At 45.6% G+C, this 24,594-nt stretch overlaps 1 protein-coding gene across 2 annotated transcripts in view; it reads right to left on the reverse strand.

The window, feature by feature from the left end:
• DCX-EMAP (Doublecortin-domain-containing echinoderm-microtubule-associated protein) overlaps window positions 1-21,358 on the reverse strand; it is a 38,830-nt gene extending 17,472 nt beyond the window's left edge. The window contains exons 1-2 of one of the 2 annotated variants that reach the window (XM_001353158.4): window positions 20,647-21,358; window positions 18,323-19,596 (exon numbers count right to left, since the gene is read on the reverse strand). In XM_001353158.4, the coding sequence (XP_001353194.3) occupies window positions 18,323-19,351 (1,029 nt within the window). In that variant the 5' untranslated portion in view covers window positions 19,352-19,596; window positions 20,647-21,358. Of the gene's footprint in view, window positions 1-1,384; window positions 1,629-18,322; window positions 19,597-20,646 lie in introns of those variants that run through there. The other variant, XM_033383316.1, reaches the window with a different exon arrangement.
• Window positions 21,359-24,594: the final 3,236 nt, after the last annotated feature.

Genomic DNA, 24,594 nt, shown 5'->3' on the forward strand with positions numbered 1-24,594 from the left:
TCTGACTTTAATTGAATTAAATTGATTCTGCTACACAGTCATCAATTTCTGCGCCAGGTGAGAATGAGCCGAACTGAACCGCCGCCGCACCTTCCACTCCTCGAGTTGACGTTTATAAATAGAGTTTTCTAGTCTTGACGCTGGGCTTTCTTCCCTCTCCCGTTCCCGTAAATTTGACATGACAATCAACTCAGCTCGGACACGTATTAGACGCACACACACACGCCTCGACTCGACTCGACTCGACAGGATCCGATGTTTATGTTTTTCCAATCAATTGTGTCACAAACATGGCTATGAAAATAAATACAAGCCCCTCCCGACTGTCCCATCACACAGGCACAGGCACAGGCACACGCACACGCACACTCTTAAGCCTGGACAAATTCTGGTACTGTTGTGCTCCCATGGTTGGATACACTCACCCACCCATAGATACATTTGAAGCCGTATGCGAGTAGCTACATATATGTACATACATTTGAGGAGTGGAGTGTGTGCTCTCTGCGAATAAAACAATAACCAGAAGAGTCCGTTCAGCGTGGACAATGAACCGAAAATGAAAATGAAAATTCGCCGAAAATTGATAGATCATGGCCAGATGATAGTTGGATCCATGGCGTACAAAAGTGCAATTTTCTGTCATTGTGCGAGGGCCAGTCCACTGATTGTTTGCACAGTGGCACAAAACTGACTGACTGCTCATACAACTTTCAAGTGGAACATCGATTGTTTCCTACACTTGTTTGACTAGTGCAGAATGGTTTGGGTTGTCTGGGAAGCCATAAAGGCTTCGGGCACAGTGGAAACCGTGGAAAACTGGATATGAAACACTCAGACACACTCACATAAAATAGCCTTTTGCACCATATCATTCATGTCCATTCTTATTGAATAACTATTGTAGATCTAGAGGACTTTGCTTCAGCTTATTCGATCATTATATTATGCTCTTCACATATGTATTTTTATGCTCCATAGTGCACCGAAAAAGTGCAACAAATATGCAACTGCCGCACTGGCAGCCATTTGCCGAGCGAGTTTATGGGAATTTGAAATATTTTCATAAAAGCCACACAACCGGCCAGAATAATTCACATTTTCGGCCATGCGTTGACATCGTTCAGAGACTCCCCCAAACTCCCCAGGCACCTCCCTGTCCCTATCCCCCCACCCCCCCAGTTCAGTTCTCTCTTTGGCCAGAACTACACTCTACCCGAGTGGCGAGTCGGTGGATGTGGAGGTGGATGCTGCCATCGCTGGGGGCCATATTTTCAATTTCTATTGTTGATGTCATGACTGTGTTCCAGACTGCCGCCACCTTCGCCTCGTACCCCCTGAGAAGGCGGCGCTGTCGAGCCTCAACTTGTTAATAAAAGTTTACCGATTTTTTGGCGTTCCAAGAATGATTACTGCCACACTGCACACAATTTAAAGTTTTCCAGCTTCATACATAAATCAGCCAGCAAGGCACAATGGTCCTCCAGTTTAACCACAAACGGAACAGAACAGACCAGAACAGAACGGGACAGGACAGCCGCGGCTCGGTGCCTAGCAAAGGAATTCGTATACGAGTATTGTCCGCGAAAGTTGCCCGCTTCGATTTCGGTGCGTGCAAAGTTGTTTACTGAGGAACTTCGACTGGACACGGGCCCCGTTGGCCGTGTTGGCCAAACGCAAAGTGGTACAAAGTGTACCACAAAAACGGGGGTGAGGCAAGGTGCGGCGAGGGGAAGGGAAGTGCTGGTAAAATTAATAAAAGTCGTAATAATACTCGCAATTTCCTCTCAGCGCCTTGCCCTGCCCTGCCCTGCCCTGACCCACTCTGTCCCGACGCACATTTTCCTTTGCATTTGTTCCCCTCCTCTTTGCATATTTTTTGTACATTTTTTTCGCCCTGTTTTCCCCCGTTTCTGTGTGGAAATTCTTTAGCTCAAGCTTGATGCTGGCCGATCCGAAGTTTTTGATTTAAATAGTTTAGCCTGGCCTGGCGTATTATTGCTGGCCTGGCATTTTTGCTGCTGCTGCCGCTGCTGCTGCTCTTCGGGTATGGGTGGGTACACACACAAACGTACGTATATTCATCGACTTTTTCAGTCTTTCCTCTATTTTGGCATTACTTTCTTTTTCAGATTCCGTTCTGGGGCGGGGGGAGGGGTTATTATTAGTAAGCATTATGGGCAAGGTTAGGCTATGATGTAGCCACATTGCTCTGCCCCTCTCCCGCGCTCTCGCTCGGCGCCTCCCTCTGTTTATGCCACTTTCGTGCGGAAGTGGCCTGGCTGGGCTGACTTATCGTCGCCATTTTCAGCGACGAGTCTTCGTGCATAAATAATTTGTTGGGCATTTAATATTTGCTTTAGGTGTAAATATTTCAAGCTCACAAGTGAAGCCTGCTCGAGGAAAAGAGGTCGAGGTTTATAGCTTAATTATTCCAATGCATGAAACGGGCCTAGGCCTACATCTCAGATCTGGTTCCCATTCCTATTTCCATTCCCATAGCCTTTGAGTCCGTTTCCTTTTCTTCATTGTTGTGCGGGCCCCATTGTTTCGCTACCCCTTTTGTGGGGTCTGGGGTCCTTTTTTATTTCTCTTTTTCCACACGCATATAACACATAATTTTTTATGATTTATAAATTTTTGTGTGTGCTTGAAGGAGGACCCCGCTCCGAGAATAATTTTAATTATTTCCTACATGTGCGTGGTTTATTAATGGCCCCGTCAGCTCAGCTCGGTTTTTACCGCCTTCCCTTTCCCCCTTTTAATGGAGGTCAACTTTAGTTGATGGCACACACACACACACACATACATGCAGAATAAAATAAAAAAACAACAAAAAAATGCAAGAAGATTTATTGCATTTGACAAGTTTTTGTTAATGATTATGGCACGTGCTATGGTCGAAGGTTTAGCAACCCCTTTTCGGTGGGCACTCTCTCTACCTCTCGTTAGTTTAAAGTCCCCTCGAGGACTCTTTGACTCTAGGAATCTAGGAGGAGCCAATGGCCTTTCGGAGGACGGCTCGGGCTCTGTGTGTGGCTGACATTAGGGACTTTTCATCAGCTCAGCATTCCGCATCCTTGTGCATGTGTACCGATCCTTGGCCGCCCAAGTCACGCAGTGTCAATAAATTAATATAAATGTCACTCGGCAGACTGCAGCCCATAAATTTGTCCATCATTCGACAGCGAAGCACTTTTTCAAGGGGGTGTGTGGCTGTCAAGGAATTCTCGTACCGTTACGAAGCCAAAACTGATTTGAATTTAATTACTTGCTTGCCATCGTTTTGCCTTTTGCGCCATTCTGTCGACCGTTAAACGTTATGCAAATTGCCTCCAACTACAATACACGAAAAAATAACAGCGACAAAAATTGTTTCTTTTTTTTCCCGACCCGCTGACAAATTGTTGATGAATGTTGAATATGTATAAGTATACGTATACCCTTTCAGAAGGTATTCTAATTGTTATTAAAGCCTTGAAAGCTTGAAATCGGGATTAAACGGGATACCAATCAATCCTTACTAGTTATCGCTTAAAATGTATAGGGTCGAGTACGAGGTCCTTAGCTGATACAGAAACGATCAATCTTCACGGGTACTCAGGTTTTCGTTTGGTTTTTCTGTACTTTCGCGGTTCTGCTGCTCTACAAGCTTCTAATTGCATTTTCGTGCCGGGGAGCGGGAGACGTTAATGAGGGCTGCCGAATCGCATCGGAATGTTGGCCTTACTAAATCATCAGGCCAAAAGCACCGGCCAGGACTGACGTGTTATTGGGTGAGGGAGAGCCAGAGCCAGAGCTAGAGCCGTGGCCATGGACATAGATATGCAGAGGCTGTGGGGGAGATATGTACATGCGGAGAGAGGAGGTGGAGGAGAAGCCCCAGACACATGCATATCACATATGTCTTTAGCATAGCCAGTGACATTTTCTGCTCCATTATTTTCATCATGTCTGACAGACGACATTTCAACATGCAACTAGAAACGGGACACAGCTCGCACCGCTCCCACCTCCATCCATTTCCCATTTCCCGTTTCCATCACCGAGCCTCTTCCCCTCTGCGTGCCACACCAACCAACACGTATTGTAACTGTAACTCGAACTGCTTTCGCAATGCATCTGCAAAGTGCTGCCGACTTGGCTTGCCGCACTCCTTGCCCTGAAGCCGGGCCCTCAGCCGGCTCGTCGGGTCTGCTTTAGACACCAATATATTATGCCATTGTCGTGGTGTGCGTGAGTCTCGGTCTCTCCGCCTGTGAGTGTTGCCAGTTCCCTGTTGCACGGACGTACACATGTACAAGTGCTATCTGTGGCATGGCCCACGCACAGTCCTTGTAGGTACACACTGCCGCCAACTCCCAACATCCTCGGACAGAGCTCCTCATTCTTTGCTCTCACTCTCACTCTCGCTCGCACTCTATCTTTCTCTCCCTCTGTGTCAGCATTTTGCATTGCAAATATTTATACCCTACTTAGGTTGAGTTTTATATGTGTGCCCATGAAGTTTGCTTGCCTTGTCCGATTTCGGAATGGAGAACTGACTGGACTGGACTGGTGCAGTCTTCAGTCTAGTTTGGCCACAGTGAAATGGGAGTAAGATGAACAGGAAAGTTGAAATCTTAGGCAAGTCACAAATCAAGCGTTTGACCCTTTTTAAAGTTGACAATATTGGAGCTCATATTTCCATTTGAAACTCTGAAAAACATAATCAATCAATCTGGTTCAAGCCCAACTCCTTCCAGCAGAACACTGCTCCCAGCTCAGCTAACTAAATGTTCTTTGAGCACTTTCTGTCTACTGTATCTAAGGCTCTACCAGCTAGCAATCTTCACTGTCCAAAGAGTGTTTGTCCTTGCGTAGTTTTTTGGGTTTCCGGTTTCTCTGGGTCTGGTTTCTGGTTTTCTTTGCTCCACTTTTGCACCGCTGCATGCAATGCAATTAATTTGGTGCATTTGCATGCCATCGAAAATAATATACAAAGATGGAATATTGTAAATGCCATCTACACATATTTTGCATGCAAATTTGACACTTTTTGCCTCATTATTTGACGCCATAATAATAATTTTGCTGTGCCGGGCGGGCAGAATGCCAACATATTTCACTCGCCAGCACATGGATACATATTTACTGTGTGACTGTGCGGCTGTGTGTGAGAGTTAATAAGGAAATATCCTTTTACACATGTGACCCTAATAATTTCTCCGAGTTCTTAGAGTCTGGGGGCGGCAGGGAGGTGCGGAAGGACGCGCCTGCATTACTAATAATAATGCCATTGTATGCATGCGTACATATATGTATGTGTTAGAGTGTGTATTAGTGTGGCGTATGGGTAGGGGTATGGGTATGGGGTATGGGTGTGTGTGTGTGCTGGTGGGGGTATTTTGTGCTGTGTTGTGATTTATTGCATTCGTGTGCCAGATTTTACAAATGTAATGCGCCACACTATAGCCCCCCAGAAGCCTCTCTCCTCCCCTATCCTCTCCTCCCCTCTCCTTTGCCCCTCATGCATATGCAAAGTTTCGAATATTTTGCCTTGCGCCCCCCGGAATGTGTCACTGTGTGAGTGCGGGTATCTGTGTGGGTTCGCAGAGGAGTTCTGTTCTCGCATAAATATTCCGCACAGAGTCATATTTCTTTCTTTCGTTTTGTATGCGCTCTACTCTCAAAGTGGCGTGGACATACGTGTCGGAATTATTTGACTTCCGTTTTCCGGCTTACCTCCCCCAGCTCAGATTCGAGTTCGAGGCTCATACTCTGGTCCTGGCTTTTGAGCATAAGATGAATATGAAATTTTTATTAGCTGGAAAAACTTGTAAATGCAAATTTGTTAACCAAACCATCCGAATGGCTTTTTCTTGCTCAGGTTGTGGATGTGGCTGTCGCCCCAGCTCCTGTTGCACACCTGATTCCTGACGTAAGCGGAACTTGTCAATTCGTTGAGCATAAAAATCAAGATTTCTTGAATTCATTTATTCAATTTTTGGGCCATCTTGAAATTAAAATCATGTCAGTCAATTGCAATTGCACACTCACTCGCAGCCAAAAACTGGACTCGCCTTTCTTTCCGGTCAAAGATTACGTATACGCACAAGCACACACACACACACGCGTACGCATAGAACAATCAAAAATGGAAAAGGAAACTATCTGTAGCAGTGCGCATAACTATGCATAATTGTTGTAAAATGTCGGAGCCCGAAAATCTGATAAATTATAACTGAAAAGTTTTTTGAGTACGCCAGCAAAATTTTAAGCAATTCCCAGCCAGGCAAGGCCAGGCCAGGCCAGGCAACAAAAGCAAAAGCAAACGCATGGCATGGCACCGTCACCAACCCACCAGCCCATTGCCATTGCCATTGCCGAGCCCGTTACTGAATCCCAGTCACAGCCAAAGTTGAAACATATTCAATTTATGACTTCAGATGAAAATTCCCCCAGCATTTAAATCACTTATGCACTTAATCAGTGCACTTAAAATTCAAGAGAAGTACCACAGCAGAGACACTCTGACAGAGGAAATTCGCAATCATCTTCGCATACACTGTCGAACACAACTGTGTGCAGAGACACTAGACGAACTAAGCTTTCATTCACTTGCTGAATTCCACTAATACCATATAATTCTAAGCTAAGTCAAATCATAGCCCCAAAAATGTTATCAAATGTACCTAACTGTTGAGATCGCATGGGAAAGAGCAGGCCACTCTTCATTCCGGCTATAATAATAATTATGATTCGATTATAGCATAATACGAGTAGTAATAAAAAATATATATATAATATAATAATTTGATATGTTTACTAAATATACTCGTATGGAAAAATCGAACAAGATTCTGCCACTAACTCTTACTTCTCTGAGATCTGCGCATCCGTGGAGACGGGCTGGCTGTTATGACTATTACGACTTGGTTTTAAATGCTTATATGGCCTGTTCCGCCATGCCAAAAGTCCACCATGCCAAAAAACATTTAAAGGCATTTTGAGCCGATTTCCATATGCTTTGTCCAGATATTGTTTTTATATTTATTTATTTATTTCATAAGCTTGGATGTGAATACCTATTAGACTTTTTCGTTATTTTAAAATATTTTTAGTCACTTTTTCCAGTATTATTATCTCCTTTAAAAAAGTTTCTCCTCAAAGAATTTACAAAAATTTTGACTATTTAAAAAATATCACGGAAAACGGGCCTGATCTCGACGAGCGGTATATTTTTCAGCTTTTATTGGACTTATACAACAAAAAACTGGAAAGGTTTTTAAAAACCCAAAAAATGTCTTCTTTTTTTGGTAACAAACTGTCGGGTCATATTTGGGCTTATATCTCTGTTCGATTTTTGTCACATTTTTCGGTGAATATAGAGCTACGTAATTGTTATTTAAATAAAACAAAATGTTTGTTCAAAATTTGACTTTTTCGTAAATTTTGCAACATTTTGCGAATGAAACGTAAAGCCAGAATGAAACGAAAACGTTTATTACAAGTACAATATACCCCTGTACTTTAAAAATATTTGTATTAAATGAATATTGGATGCTTTCACATGTACATTTTTTACAAACATTTGTAAAAAGTGTGTTAGTTGGTTATTTTTTGCCGTTCAGTGTTTTATGTGGATTGTGTGAATTACATTTTGTATGGCTTTAGGGGTAGGTAGAAGAAAATGTTGACATTTTTAATAGTTTTCCCAAATCCCCCCTTCGCACTCTGCACAATTCTGCACTTAAAAAAAAACAACAAAAACGATTTGATCTGAAATTGATCGAATACGTATGGATATTTACGTGTGAGGTCTGAAGGAATGCATTCACGGCCGACTCCTTGGCCCAGAAATCACGCAAGGTGGCCTTCTCCGGCGGCTCTCGCGCCGGATAAGTCGTCATCTCCGTTGTGGTCGATTCGGCGTACATCGAATTCGATTACTATTACGAACCCGACCGAGTACGATAACTACACTCACTCACGCACCCGCTTACAGCCAGGTACAGGTGTTCCGGCTGGCTACTTAGCCCAGTTTGGACTCTATTTTGGGTTTATTTTTGGCACAACACGCCTTGACTCTGATTGAGAGCTTCACTGGGGGAAATAAATGAATTTAGAGCACGTGACAATTTTCGGGCTTATTTATGCGCCAAGGTTTCGACTCTTTTTTTGGACGATTTGGTCTTTATTATATTTTGGCTGTAATTGAAATATTTCGCCTGTAGGCCGTAAACCAAAAAGAATTTATCACAGTTGATATAATTAATTTCACTCTCACAAGAAAAAAACATGTATGAATTTACACTCTCGTAAATCGTATATAAATCATATGCTCAAGGAAATATTCTCGGAAATTAAATCTTGTGGGCTGCGGATATTTGGCCTTCCTTCAGAGGAGCAGGGAAGTGCAGAGAAGAGCGGAGAGCCTTCCAGAGTGGAGCTCTCTGTAACCGCATTATCCGCTGCTAAACACCAAACTGTGCCTACAGTGCCGCTGAAAAGTTTCGTCAAGCGCGCCAAGCCGCAGTCAGCACACAATACGAGTATGACGCAAAATATTGCAGCGCATACATAAACTGAAATAAAAAGGGAGAGGGGGGCATGGGGACATGGAGACATGGGGCATGTGGCATAGACAGAGGAGAGTGAATGGTGAACGTCTTGACACATTGGGCCTGTATGTGTGGCATGGTCTAATGGCATTTTCAAATAGCTTAGCGCAAAAACTTCATACAAAAGTCACTCACACACTCGAACACTCTCCAGAGCCATGTCAGGCCATCAACAACAGCTCCAACAACAACAAACCACAACAACAACAACAACAACAATGGCGACGTTTCAATTGCATTTCCGTTTGTACCAGTTTTCATTTCAAAACTCATAAGTTTTAGACGACATCAACGGCACCGACAACGACAACGACGACGACGACGACGACGTGACCAGCTCACTCTTCTAGTTCTACTTCTCCTTCTACTCGTACCCCTGGCTGGCTGGCTTCCTCTTCCTCTTCTGCCTTGAGTGGGGGCACGGCACGGCGCGGGGGTACACTCTGCTGCTGCGGTTGACAGCGCGGGACAACTGTTTGCAAATTCTAAAAAGTTTTCAATATGTTTGAAGACGTGTGCCATTCACAATGGAAGATAAACACTTTTTGGTGGCTTAGTCTGCAGGTGGTGTTTCTTGGGGCAAACGGGAAAAGGAATATCCAAAGGACAAGAAGTACACAGAGGCCTAAAAGCTGATCGTAAAAATGTACTACATTCAACTCTCGCTGGGACTCGATCTCTCTCTCTCTCTCTCTCTCTGGGATCTCTGCTGAATTCTGTCTATTAAATCAGCATCATTCAGCGATATTTTTCTGTTTTTCCCCATTTTTTTTGGTTTTTTTAATTTAAAATTTTAAAATTGCCAATTTTTATCATGTTTCCCAGAGGCAGGATAACCCAAGTTTCCAGAACAATGCTTACCCTACTATTTTTTTATCAGGTTAACTACAAGCTAGTTCCCCTGTGCTGCCGGACCCGGCCGGGCTTTCTTCAAGTGAAAGTTGTTGTGTAAGGGAGAAAGAACGGAAGTTTGCCCGCCTCTTCCCGCCGACTTCCACTTTACACTTGAGCCGCTTGACAACTTTCACCATTAGCGGAACAACGGACAGGCACAGACACAGCGACATCGGCAGAGACAGAGACAGGACAAAGCCACCGATGGCATGCACACAATATGGCATACACCAGTCGAATTTGTAGTCAGCGCCATCAATTCAAGTTGAAGACGAAGACATTCCCCTCGGAAGGCCCTCGGAGGCCTGTGTTTTATTGCCCTGTGCGCTTTGGGGGCGACAGGAATGTCTGCCTGCCTGCCTGCTTTACAGCACCAGCACTCCGGTACAGTACGGAGAATTGAGTTGTTTTGCATAGTTTAAACCGACTCTCTCCCTGACGTCAGCGTCAGCCAGAGAATTATGAAAATGTGACGAAAGCAGGAGGAGCCATTGCATTCCATACCCAGCCAGGCCCAACCAGGCCCAGCCAGACCCAGCCCAACCAGGCCCAAACCAAACAAAAACCCAACCGAACTGAGGTAGCGGTTAAGCGAGGAGGTGCCTGGCTGTAAATAATTTATTTATTCTCTGCCTCCTTTCGGACAAACAGTTTAGAAGCGCTCCTTGGCTGAGGAAATTTGTTGTCATTTATTACAATTGCTGCCAGTTGGCGTTGGCCTGCTGCTTTTTTGGCAGCGCCCAGTGCCGTGTAGCCAAACAGAGCCCAAAAAAGAACCTTCAAATTCTAATTACTGTCATTTGGCTCTGGTTTAAGTTTTTCTACCAGGCAGCGGCTGGGATTTTGGCAACTCCTGCTCCTGCTCCTGCTCCAGCATAAATTGGCTTCCATGGAGCCAAAAACTTCTGAGTCCCCCGATTGCCCGCCGTTTGTTTTCTTTTGATTAAGTTAATATTTTTTAATGTTTGTTTATGGCTGGAAGTAGTAAAATGCAACTAAAATTATTATTACTCATTTTAAACAAAACAAAAACTCGTTTCCCTTTTATGGTCCCAGTTGGCAGGCAAAAGGAAGGAACTCTTCAGAAGCAATTTTAGTGCGGGGAAATGGAAAATTTCTGCTGCTCGCTGATGATTTAAATTGGAAATTCTAATGTCAGTTTCCACTTCCACTACGCGCTGGCGAGGAAAGCAAATAAGTTCCAACCCTTTTTATGTAGCTCTCAGTCAATAAAGTTTTATAGTTTTCCTACCCGGCACTCAAACAGGCACAAGGGTATCTTGCACTCGAGCGGGCTTATGTAACAGGCGGAAGGAAGCGTAACGCTGCGGTCTCAAAGGACAGATGAAGCTCCAATTCAGTCAAATTATTGGATATGATAGGGTCAACCGAAACTCAAACCGATATTGTATACTTGGCCCTCTTGAGTCGCGGTCATATCTTTATCGAAGCGTCATAGCCTTTCCTATCGACAGCAGTTTAATACTGTCCTTGGCTATTTGCTGAACCCGTCTCCTTGTTGTTGCAGCGCTCTCTGTTGTTTCTGGTGATGCAATTAAAAACGCTGATATATGTTCTTTTTACAATTCAATAAATTTGCGCAATGCTTTACTGTTGCCAGTCAACCCAGCCATCCAGCCATCCCGCCATCCCGCCAACCAGCCACCCAGCCAGAACTCCGCCAGCTCCCCGACTGGCTTTTAATGCAATATTTGTGTACGTGTGCCCGTGGGCCTGTGCTTGAACTTGTATTGTTTTTTTTTCTACCCTTACAGGGTATTTCCCATTTGCTCAGCTGTTTGTAGCATAAACCGCATGTATTTTTGAACACATATATCCCGATAAGATTAGCAAAGACTCAGCATATATATTCCTACTCTTAGTCGAAATCGGCCTGATCGGACTACTATATCATAAGCGAGTACATAGGTCAAAGAAAAGTCTCTACAGGAAAAGATCTTAGCTTTTTCAACTTGGACTTTTGACAAGGAACAAAATAAAACACAAATCGGGTGATCAAAATTCGCAATACTTGAGCGGATAGATGCTATAGATCGAGCTTCAAGGATATATAAACTTCGGTGAAAGCCACCTTCAGGCTGGGAAAGCATTTTGACTCCGCCGAGCGGCGAAACGATTCAGAGTCTTGCAAACCAATGACAGTTTAATTAATTGCCGCACTGTAATGCGTTTTAAATTGTCATGTTTATACAGAAAAATGCTGCGAGGCTCGCCGGTCCTGCTCTGCTGGCGCTCTTTGTGGTGGTTGGGTGACAGGAAAACAGAGCTCCCGGAATGTCCTTGCAGTGTAATGGGGGGGTGGCTGGCTCCCCCGGTGTAACAATGGGGGCATATTGGCAGCAATAAACCAAAAATAATTATATCTTACTTTTATTCGATACAACAATATTTCAGAGATTACAAAGAAAACCGTAAAATTGGTTAACGGAGATGCTCACGTGGAGCAGGAAATTTTCCAGGAAAATCTCGGTATTATCTCATTATATATTTATCAAAAGACTTCAAAGTGCACGATATTGATGCAGTATCAGACGTAATCAACAACGTTCAGATTTGTTTCTTTTGATTCCCATTTAAAAAATATTAAAAAACTAATTTAAAATTTTCTTTGCATTTAAATAAAATTTTTCAAAGAATTTTTGAAATATTATCAGAAAAAGTATTAAATAGAAATTTCAAAATTCAGAAGAATTTAGAGCCAAAAGGTTCATTAATTTATTATTATTTCATTGCCTTGCTCGTGCGCCAACCCCCGGCTCACGCGCTCGCGTTGATACTCGAAACCTTTTTATAAAATAAAGAGATAATTTGACAACTTTAATGGGGAATTAGCCCATTGTTGGACCAGCCTTTTGCGGTGGACTGGGTTGTTAATATTGTTTTTCATTTGTGTTTCATTGTTTTCAATAATTGTTATTATAGTTCGGGGATGTTTTTCGAGTTTCAACACCTACATATTTTCATTGGAATTCTCGCATGCGGTTGTCTCCCACAACACCCATCTGCCATCTACCATCTCCCATCGGCCATCGGCAATGCGGCCATACGGCACCGCTAATGCCATTTCAATGGCCGTACCGTGGCAACAGCGGCAGGCAAATTTAAATGTCAACCAGCATGAATATCGAGTGAATATTCGTATATAAATTAATGCCATGTGTACGAGATTGCATATGCAGAAGTGCTGCTGCTGTGTGCGTTAAGCCGTGGTATGCATCTGTTCTGATTTGATAAGACGCTTAAGTGCTTCGGTTGGACTAATTTATTAAAGTGCTTTATTAATGCCCCTAACGAAATCCTTCCCTCAATTGAGGAGGGGCAATCCTTTGCCTCGCCGCGCTCCGCTCTTGAGGCACACGAACGCCCCTAATTGTGTGCAGTGCCAGAAGGAAAACAAGAGCACCCGAAGACAATGGTGGTCTGGGTCACATTTTCCGAGCCAGTGCGCCTGCAACACGCCGTATGCGTAATATTAATAGGCGTCTACGTAAGCAGAATCTCTTGACGCCCTGTTGTTCTTGTCGCAGTTGTGGCTTTTGCCATAATTGCAAAACGCCTTGAGGATACGGACGTGTTCGTGTTCGAGCCCACAAATATACAGAGACAGACAGATGAACACACATATGATTATTAATATGCTAGCTCAAAACAAAACATCCATGCAGACATTAAAAGGATTTTTCCAAGATGTTTGCAGAGCCCAGCAGACAACCCCAAAAATATTCTTAATCAAGATCCGAGTCTATATATACAGTCATGGCCATATCTCAAGCTGCTAAGATTTCAATTAGACGCTAAGCATTCCTTTAAGATTACTTTTGGCCTCTTAAAAGCTGCTGTCCTTCCACTGGTACTCCTCATCAAACATCAAAATATTTTCAAGCCTCCAGCTCTCGTATTTTTAATATATTTCCATGATTTAAAAATAATTTATTTATTTTTATTCGGCTCGGCTGCACTGTAAAATATTCGCTATAGCTACGAGGCCTTGAGTTAAGATTAATTTACAAGTTATTAAACACTTTAATGCTTTAGAGAGTGCAGCACTTTAATGCAGTGAATTCGTATTTAAATTTGGTTTACGAGAAATGCTAAATGGCGTCAAGTTGCAGTATCGGTTTTAAATTACAAGAGCTAGATCAAATAGGTATTGTATACGGTTCAAGGTACAATTGTGAACGAGAATGAATAAATCAAATGTATATTTCGAACCATTTTGGGAGCTGAGCTTGACTTCCATTTATCTCGGAGGCCCGACACAAATTGCTCATTGTTTTATAGCCAGAAAGCCATTTAATTAAAGTAATACAATTTTTCAGAAATCGAATCTATCGACGGCCACAGACCGAACCAATTATTTCGGGGCCTTTTCATACGACCTGATTGGCAAACAACATTACGGCAAAAAAAAGAAAGAAACAAAAGCAATTCTGGACAACGAATTAAGGATGCGATGAAAGGCGGCAATTAAACGGTAAAAATCTCGTGACCATTGCCTCCGCTCCTGGTGCTCCCGGTGCTCGTGATACAGGTCCTGCCGCTGCAGAAGTTACGTGTACCAACTGTCAATTCAATCAGCACACTTAATGCAGTGGGAAGGGATCGGGAGGCACAGCGACAACGACAGACAACTCAACTCAACTCAAAAATGTAAATCAAGCATGGCTCTCTGATGACGTAGTCAGAAAATCATTAAAATCAGCCCACTCACAATGGAGCCGAAAGAGAGGAATACTCGTACACGGGCATATCCCAGCTATGAGTCAGACGCGAAAAAATGGCCAGTCTCTGTTTATATTTGTGTCGAGCAATTAAAAAATCATTGCAGCAGCAGCAGCAAACAAGAGGAGCTCTCGAGAGTGGGATATGATGGACTATGGGGCTGGATGGACTTCTGCCTACGTAATCCTATCTTTATGAGGATGGTATCTCATGGATAACTAAGTAGAAGAGCATTTGGGACATCAGGGATTGAGAGCAATGCCAAGGTCTCTTCAGATCATTCATATCCACAACAGTTGGATCAGTGGAAATATTCAAATACAATGGGTACAAACTGTTCTCGTAGTTGGGAAGAAGACATGCCAGAAACACACATATGCACACACATGCACATGTTACGCATACGCATGGCCTGCACCTTTTATGAAAGTGAACGCTCGAAGGACGATGGGGAGCTGGATTGAAGGCAGAGGGGCAGGCAACTGAGATTTTGTCGTGGCGTTGTAAGTGAAAAGGATCACGAACACGCAAATGCGCAATTTATGTCGTCAGGTGCAGTCAACGGAGACAGCTGCCTCTGCCTTCAGCCATTCAGCCCTTCCGCCCTTCCGCCCTTCCGTCCTTCCGCCCGCGCAGAGTCAGCCAACGCCAACGCCAACCGGCCAACCGGCCAACCAGCCTCTATCCAGCCGTGGCTCTCCTCCCCCGCCCCTTGCCGGTTCATCCACATTTCACATCCCTGGCGCGTGCAACACGTAAATGGCAGCGAAATTTATCAAACGCTTTATAGCCCAAAGGCGAGTTCTGAAGTTTTGGCCCGGTTGTGGCGAGGTGTGGATGCCAGGGTGTGCCGTATGGGTCTGTTGGGTTTAATCTTGTTCACATGTCACTGCAGCTTGTTTGGCCATAAGTTTGCCGCCTCCCCAGCGCGCTGGGCGCCTGCTTTTGCTCAGCCACGAAGCGGGGAAATAATTGACGTGAAATCTGGTCACTCTCTCCCTCCCTAGGCCCCCTGCCTCTGCCCCTGCCCCTGCACCTGCCTGACCGACCCGCATTTTATATGCAGTTAATTACAACGCTGCCGACCTTGCGTGCCTTTGTTCTTCTTGGTCTCGGCTTCTCGGCTTCTTGGTTTTACTTTTCTTGGCATGCCGCTCACGTTTGTGCCAAAAATCTTAATTTCTTTACGGGCTGTGGTTCTGACCGACCCAGCCCTGGATGGGAGAGCCAACAGCTCTGCGTGTCCATGTCCGTGTCCGTGTCCGTTTTCTTGGCCAGCATTTTTTCGGGGTGCAGCGGTGGCCATCATTCATAATTGGCGTGCTGCACCTCTAAGGCGTATTTATGGCACAGTGGCATTGTCGGCCAGGTCGGGCCAATTCGGGCCAATTCATAGCAGTTGCAGCTAAATTACATGATATATATCTCAGTCTAAAGGTAAATTGGTCAGTTGCCGCATCTAAATGGAATTTTATTTGAGGTCATCAAAGAAATTTACAAATTGCATTGGCCAACATTAAAACAATTCTAGAGAGTGATAGAAGATTGAAGATGATCCAAAACCCCAAAGAAACATTTACTCCTCCTATATGTTACTTTTTTCATTAGAGTATTTCGTGATTATGACTTTAATGATCTGTTGGAACGTCGAACAATTTCTTAACAACATTCCATTCCATGTAGGGATCTACTGTAATGTTTTTTGTTTGTTTTTTCGATCGGATTAGCCTTTCTCATACGATGTCTACTCCCTCTACTACGCACTCCACTGTTCGGCGACCTTTGCATGGCCAGAAGCTCAAAATTTTTGATTGCAAGCCGCGAGCACGAACCACCTACTCAGTGTGCCACGCTACCAGTGCAATTATTTGCCGCTGCTTGACAAGGTTAATGCAATTTGCTGCACCCAAAATCATTCAAATTTTGGGCTGGCTCGGCGAGAGTCGTACCGCGTGCCGGGCCGGGCCGGTCCGGGGCGGGCCGAGCCGGGATTGATGAATAAATTATCATAAATGATTTTGTAAACAGTTTTTAGTGTGGTGTGGTGTGGCTGGGCCGCGAAATTAATTTATATTATTAGCTAGCTCTCCAAGCCGTTTCAGGGTGAACTTCTGCGCACTTTTCTCTCTCCGTTTTTGCATACATTTTTAATTTCCCTAAGTGAAACGCCACAAGTTTCCAAATTGGCCTTTTTCGCGTGAGAGAGCCCGAAGTGGCGGGTGATTTTCTATGCATTTTCCCATTTGATGTGTATATACGAGTATACTATGGTACTATGTGCCTGGCTCTGGCTCTGGCTCTAGCTCTGGCTCTGGCGCTCCTGCTCCTGCTCCCCCTATTGTTCTTTGTTGCCTTTTGTACACTGCTCAAAGCGGGGCTTGGGGAATGCAAGAGCGGGTGAGAGTGCCGCCGGCTCTGCAGGAGGTCGGACGGTCGCCTTCATCATAAGTTTAGATTTCATATGAGAGCGGAGGCAGCCAGGAGGTGGCATGCTGTGCTTTTGTTTGCCTGCCGCAGGCCAGGCGCGGAATTGCCTTTGCCGGGCGGGTTTTATCCGGAGTTGCAGCTAAAAACGTGGCCGCACCCGAACCTGCACCCGCACCCAGTGCCGTGGTCGGCACACACAGTCGGAGCTGGAGCCGGAGCCGGAGTCAAAGCTGGAGGTGCAGCTGGAACTCAAAGGAGGACCTGGCAATGGGGGGATTTTTGCTGGCTGCCGCCTCCTTGTCTTGAGCGCTGGCATTCTTTGACTCCGGCTCACTCACAGACTGCATTATACGCATAGCTGGCGCTGGCTTTTGACTTTGGTCGTTATCGATTATGACTTGCTTGAATTCACGCTACTTCTTTGTGCCCGTCGCAGTCCCCGTCCTGGTACTGGTCTCAGTCCCATTCCACTTTGCTCGCGTTTCTCAAACGGAAGGTGGAAACTTTTTCAATAGATGTTCTGGGGACATGTAGGATGTCGGATGTGGGACGGGCAGACTCTTGATTGCTGTGCCCGCATGCTGTGAGTGATTTGTGCAGATTCCTCCTCTGTCAGCTGCCTCGTGGAGGTATTGTGGGGAGGGGGGGAAGTCGAAAAGTATCTCCGGAAAGAGAAGACCGGTTAACAAAAACTTCATCTTCACAGGAATCAGAGTACGGATAGATAAACTCTGATTTTGATATAAAGGATATCAAGCAAGGATCACTTTTGTGAAAGCTTTCCCGAAAATGATCTGTCATCGGGCTTCCACGGCAAAGGCAGTCCTTCAGCAGGGGCACTCCCTTGTTTCTCTTAAAATGAGCCGCTCTCTTAGTGCCCAGTCTTTCTCTCTGCCTCTCTCTGTCTCACTCTGCCTCTCTCTCTATCCCTCTCTTTCTTTCTTTGGCACTCCCACTCTCATTCGAGCGTACAACGTAAGACCTAATTCCTGCGTTGGCGTCGGCTCTAGCTAATTGTTGGTATTGTTACATTTTTAGGGCTAAAATCCCCACAATCCAGCCCAACAATGTAAGTGAGAGGCTCTCACACACACACACACACACACACACACACGCACACCAGTGCACACACTCATGGGGCAAGAATGAGCACACAAAAGAAAGGATGGAGAGAAAGCGAAAGTGTTTGCATGCAAAAATGTGGCAACCGCGTGGCTCCTGCCCCTTGGAAACTCCCACTCCCACTCCACGGAAGACGGACCAAAACAAAGAAGAAAACTCAAGCGCTGGCTCGGATTTTTAGGCCAAGTGACCGTTACCCTGCCTTACCCTGAGCGACGATGGGGGGGAGTGAGTGGGTGAGAGCTGACCGCAAAAAAAAGAAGCAGCGAAAAACGCCAAAACTTCGTATATAGTTTTATGTACATACATACATACGTATGTGGCCAGGTATTACACACACACACACACACATACACACAGCGAGTGGGAGCCGTGGCACAGCCATATAAAATTATACCAAAATATTCAAATTTATATTGATTTTTGCGCTGACGTGAAAACTTTCACTTAAACTTCAAAATAATGAAAAATGCAAAATGCAGAATATGAGAATGAGAATCTGTCACGGGACTCAAGGGGGCGTCGGGACTCACCTTGAACGCCTTGAACGAGGAGACCACATAGAAGGCGCCATCCTCCAGCTCGTCCAGATGATACTTCCGGTCGCCGTCCATGGAGAAGACATAGCGTGCCCCACGCGGCAGATCCATCTTGGGCGATATCTTGTCCAGAAGGTTGTCCAGCGACGTGACATCGCGCCCGGGTCTGTAGCGCAGCTCCACCCCCGGGAAGAACGGGTCCCCGTTGCGGTAGAAAACCACGCGCCGGGCCTTCCAGTAGGACAGATTGGAGTAGCGGGAGGCCGCCGCACTAGAGATCTCCGGCCGCGACTTGGACCGCACCAGGGGCACAACAGGCGGTTGCTCCGAGTTCTCGCTCATGTTGTCCAGGTAGCTCGGGCTGAGGGCCCGACTCTGATGGCCGCTCTGGACACCACTCTGGACTCCACCGCCGTGGACTGAGCCGCCGCCGTTCCTTGGCTGCCAGTAGTCCGTGCCGGGTACGTGCCGATTGCCAACACCAACACCAGGACCACTTCCAGCTGCTGCAGCAGATGCACCGGCGATGTCTGGCTGCAAGTCGCCGGCCGTTAGGTCGTCGTCCTCATCGTAGGGGGCATTCTGTATCCGGAAGCTGGACGAGATGTTACGCTTGGGGCTCTTCAGGGGGCTGCCGAGGCCGCCGAGGCTGGAGTCGTTCTGCTGGTGATTGCCGCCGCCACCGCCGCCGCTGCTGTGGTTGTTGTTAATGTTGCCGTGGCCGCTGTGCTTGTTGCTAATATTATTATTCTGGAGATTATCATCAAAGCGGGACGTCGTTGTCTGGGTCGGTATCGGTGTTGGCGAAACGTTTCCCTCGAGCTGTGCGTTCGAACTAATTTGTGGCATTGTTTGGCCGCCAAGCACGGACTCGTTATTAGCAGCTGCGACGCTGCGGCCATGCCCATGCCCAGCCCCATCTCCGTCCAGGTCCCCGTCCCCGTCCCCACCGTCCACATCCCTTTCCTCATCCGCCATGGCAGCGGCTTCGTGGGCCAGGTAATCGTCGTTCTCTTCGTTCATGTTCGCCGCGAAGGAGAAGGCTCTCTTAAGACTCTTAAGGCTAGGAGCACCTTCCTACAACACCTTGCGTGCTAGATTTGTTGTGGTCAAAAGAATTGCTAGGGGCAGCAACAGCAACAGCAACGCCGTCGCCGCGTCGACGCAATGGAATTCTTCGCGTGCTCCTTTCTCAAGGTAAACTCCTTCAAGTTTTTGTTCTCGCCTGCAGTCGCGGCTTGTCCAGCGATGTGTGATGTTCTACGCCCCTGCAAGTAGACGAAATATTCATGTACATTATACATTGGAATACAAGACATATTCCATATTCCCCTTCCATATACACTTTGTGGCCGCAACGTATGTTTCCTGAGAACCCCTCGAGAACTTGAGAAATGCATGTGGAATTTGTCACATTTGATGTTGGATAAACCTCTCAGCTCTCACCAAATGGGCATTTGCTGGCCCAAATTGCAACATTCATAACCGTGTTCTAGCACCTGTCCCTACATCCCTATACAGATGCATGTATGGCCTCTCAAGTGTCGCTCTCAGAACTATCAAATGCTAACCACGTCTGTAGCCAGCCCCTCTGCCATCGATATGACCGGAACTCTCAATGCAATGTGTCCAATGCTCTCCATTGCCCAGAGGCCCTTCAGAGTCCCGTCTCCTACCGCCCACCACCTCCCGCCCAACGCCCACCGCCGACCGTTCCGTTCGTCTCCATGCCAGAGCACGATTCAATGGGCCTGTCCGGCGAGCACTCTACCAGTTCCTTTGTCCCAGTAAACAGACCAAAGAGCCCCACTCAACCATTTGGCGAGCACACTACAAACATTCACACTTCTCCGGGCTCTGGGCTCCGGGCTCCGGCTCCGGGTCGGGCAGGGGCCGGGGCCGGGGCTGGGGTGTTATCGGACTGCAGTGGAGAGGCCGAAAATATCGCGTATTATTTGCCCGGCTCTGCTTTATGCAACCCAGCTCTGCCACAAGTGGAGAGGGGCCCTCGACGAATGCAAGGCACAGCAAGAGTTGCAAGAGCCGAAAAATTGCAGACGGCAGACGGCGGACGGTAGACGGCAGACGGCCCAAGTCCTGGCCCGGACTTAAGTGGCATAGGTCTCTTGTGTCTTTGACCAATCCTCGCACACACTCGCACAAAGCCACACAAGCACACACCCATTCACACAGACACTCCACTGCATTGGAATTTCTCGTGTATTTTACAATTGCAACAAAAAATAAATATTTACTGGCAGCGGGAGAATTCGTTTTGTTTTGTTTTTTTTTTACCATTTTGTGGGTTTGAGTTTTACCTGCTTTATGCAAATTCGGTTTTATTGCAACACGTTGCAAGTTGTTTTATGGCCGTAGATTTTTTCCCCTTTTTGGGCTTCTCCGCTTGGGCTCCTCTGTAGCTCCTCTGTAGCTTCTTTTGCGGCAATTAGGTTAATGACACTTTGGTCTGGCGGTTGTTGTTGCTGGTTGTTTTGGGTTATTTATGCACAAACAGTTGTTGCTCTTGCCACTTGCAACAGTGGCAGTGGGGTGCGGCGGATAAGGAGAAGGAGACGGAGAAGGAGACCGGCATCAGCATCAGCATCCACTTCCACTAATTGACTATCAATCAGTCGCAATTGTCTCAACTTGTTTAAGGCACACTCTCTTCCGGGGACACAGGGAAGAGTGGAGCAGGAGCAGGAGCTGGAGCTGGAGCAGGAGCAGGAACAGCAGCAGGAGGGTACTGACCGAAAGACAAACACATTTACTTGAATCAAATTTAATGAACTCGATGGAAAGTTTATTAAAACATATCCCAAAGAAAAGTTGGCCAAAACAAAAGTGCGAAACTTTGCTCCTTTCGCTGCTTTTTCTTTCGCTCCTCGACGTTGCACAAGAAGAAATTCCGTGTGGCAACTTTGCCGGTCAAAGTGTTTTTGAATTGTGTTTCATGTGCCTCTGTTGTGCTTCCTCGGGCTCCACTGCCTTCTGCCTTCTGCTGCTGCGACCTGCTGCCGTCTGTGTCCACTCTAAACTCGTCGTCGACGCAGCCAATTTTCCCACAGAACGCCAGCAGAGGCCCCTACTCCTGGAAGTCCTCGCGCTTCGAATTACACGTTCACTTCTCCTCAGTGTATGTGCATGTGTATGGGTGAGTGACTGACTTATGGGGCTAATGCCGCTGCCGTGCTGCCCCTTATCGGTTCCTTCTACTTCTACTTATACTTCTCCTTCCACTTCTACTTCTACTTCTCCTTCTCAGCCTCGTCTCATCTAATTGTGCGCTGCTTAAACTCGTACAAACCGCAGGCAAAGCCAAGCCCATACCCCACCCCACCCCCTACCACACCACCCCACTCACACACACACACACACCTGCACAGGGAGAAAACTATGGTCTGGCGTGGCATGGAGGCCATTCGTTAGGTTCTCTTAGCCGTTTGGCTTTTTCACCTTTCAGAGTTTTGTGCCCTCTCATTGCACCACTTATTACCTCAGCCAGTGGCATGGCCAAAGGGATCTTTCTCCTCTCTAATTGTTGTGCTTGCGGTAAAAGCTTTTGTTGGCTATCGAGGAATTTCTATAGGTAGTAGATCCTAAGCCCGTATTGGTTGCCTGCCCTGATCTAAGCTTTACTCTTTCAAAAGACACCTTTACTCTTTACCCCGTGATCAGCGACTCAGCACGACCTCAAATCAATTGGGTATGCAAATTAATTTTATTATGCAATAAAAGAATTATTGAGAAGTCGATCAAAATATTATTAATAAACAAATTTTAAAAAAATATATATAATTAAAAAAAAAATAAATAAACTATCGGCACTATACTGTAAACTTTTTTAAAATAATAATAAAAATTGTAATATAAAAGTGTTGGACTTAATTAAATAACTTTCTGTAAACTTGTAGCGCTGGGATATACCATGAAATAAATAAATATTAATTCATCGATTTTTAATAATTTTTAACCATAAAAAATAATCCAATAAATTAAAAATTGTTTTGTTCAAGTAGGATTTTAATTACATTCTGGGAACGAATACCTGAGATATGTTTTTGTCGCTTGGGTAGCATTAGCATCTGCCCTTTTTCCTAAACAATTACCATGATATTCTTCAGAATAAAAGTATTGAAATTTTGTTTGCGTAAACGTAGCGATTAAGTCGCCAAATGTTAGACTTAGCTGAGATAACCTTGTTGGACTATTTTTTTATATAAAATGCAACAATTATATAGTGTAGAAATATGAAGTCTCAGTTTGATTATTTGGGGGTTGGGGGCTGCACTAAGTAATGTTTAAAACAAAATTAGAAATGCACGGAGAGCGATTAAAATGGAATGAGGTACAGCAAAAACTGGTTTCTTTCACATTTCGAGCCACTGCACCACAGAACCCTTACCCTTGCCCCTACCCCCACACGCCTCACGCCCACATTAACACGCGGGGGGACAGCGCCCAAAGGGGGGAGGAAATCGCACTTTTGGCTTATCGTGTTTGTATTGTTGTAGTAGTGGCCGTGTTACTGTACGTGTGTATGGGTTTATATTCGTGTATTTTGTCGTCGACTTAGTCAACGACGTCAACGTCAACGTCAACATCCACCATCGTGCAGCACCTTGGCAGAGCAACTCCTGCTTATGCGCCACTCACATGCAACTTGGGCTCCTCGGGCTCCTTGGGCTCCTTGGGCAGAACAATTTGTGTGGATTTCAGTGCTTTCGGCAGTGCTGTGAAATTTTCTGTGTCACGGTGGTCACCCGAGCAAGCAACAGTCCCAGCCAGAGGTCCACGCCCCCACAAGAACATTTTTGTCGGTTGGTTTTCAGTTGGTGTTGTTCAGTATTTCCATTTTTTCCATTTTTTGTCCATTGTACAATTAGGCCAAACGTTTGGGGAAATTTGTTTTTATTACAATGCTATTACTCGTGATTTGTATTAGAAGGCGACTCTCCCTCGTTTTCCACCCAGCCACCAACGCCCTGCACCCACTCCTTTAAATTAATCACATTTTTGTGGGGGCGACGCAACGTTTGGTGATGTTAATGTTTTATTTTAATGCCGTTTCCGGCTAGCTGCGTGATTTGTGGTCTTCGAGCTATTTTCTGGAATGAGCATAAATATTATTGTGCCTAAATTTTGAAAAACTTTGACAATTTTATCAGCAACTAATTGCGCTTCGGGGATCTTTTGGAACTAATTCAGGCTAATAGATTTTTCCTTTCATGTGCGATTTTTCTATAATTTTATCAGTAAACTTATATGCTTGTATCAGCCAGTTTCCAGTTTTATTTTCAATTATCAACAGCATACACTCACACAACAAACCAGCAGAAGACCCAATAGAGTCACGCCCTCATCAGTTAACAACTCAAATAAGCTTCCTCCCTGCCTTCCTGCAACTCTCCCATTTTTCAGCACCCAATCAGAGTATGTATGGGCGTGCTTAGGAGGGGGTGGCAAGGCATCTGCCATAATAAGCTCTTTCAAATACCGCAGGGACGGAGGATAGTGCAGCACCTTGTTGCCTTTCGGAATTGTGTTCACATGAAGGACGCTGCCGCTGCCGCTGCTGCTGCCCCATTCGAGGCTGTGGCGGCTGCCGCAGAGTCCACCGAAAGTCGATGGCTACAAAAGATGTTTTGTTTGCTGTAAAAGCCCACTATGCAGGAGCAGCAGCAGGAGCAGCAGAGCACACATACGTGCTCGCCTTAAATTTTCAGCTAATATACTCACGTGCAGCACAGCACACACATTCATTTGGGAGCGCGAGAGTCAACAGAAGTGCAGCAGTGGATGTAGCAGCACTATCCAATGAAAGCCACTAAAAAGTCCATTGCCGCCAGCATGCATTTTGTATTGCATACTTTCCTGCGCCGTGCCACAAGAAGAAGTTGCAATGAGGCGATGAGGCGATGGGGCGATGAGGCGAAGAGAAGCCGAATACGAGGGAGGGAAAATGCAGGGGAAAATACTGTGCAAAGGGCGCGGTCAGAAGTTGACAACGACGACAGAGCCAACAATGAGGCATTTTTAATGTGACCATTAAACAATGGCAACCAGGACAATGCCCAAACACATACCCATGGCGGGACCATAGTGGGAAAGAAGCACATTGACTGCCGTGGACAAAAAGTGAACCCAGCAAGCATTCTGTGGGCAAATTAAGCAAAGAATTTTCATAGTTTCCAGTGGGATAAACATTAAGGTTAACATAAAAATAATAGAAAGTTTTTCGCAACCGAAGTCCGAACAGAGTCCTT

Source organism: Drosophila pseudoobscura, chromosome X, assembly GCF_009870125.1.
Source record: "Drosophila pseudoobscura strain MV-25-SWS-2005 chromosome X, UCI_Dpse_MV25, whole genome shotgun sequence".
NCBI classification, from domain to species: Eukaryota; Metazoa; Arthropoda; class Insecta; order Diptera; family Drosophilidae; genus Drosophila; species Drosophila pseudoobscura.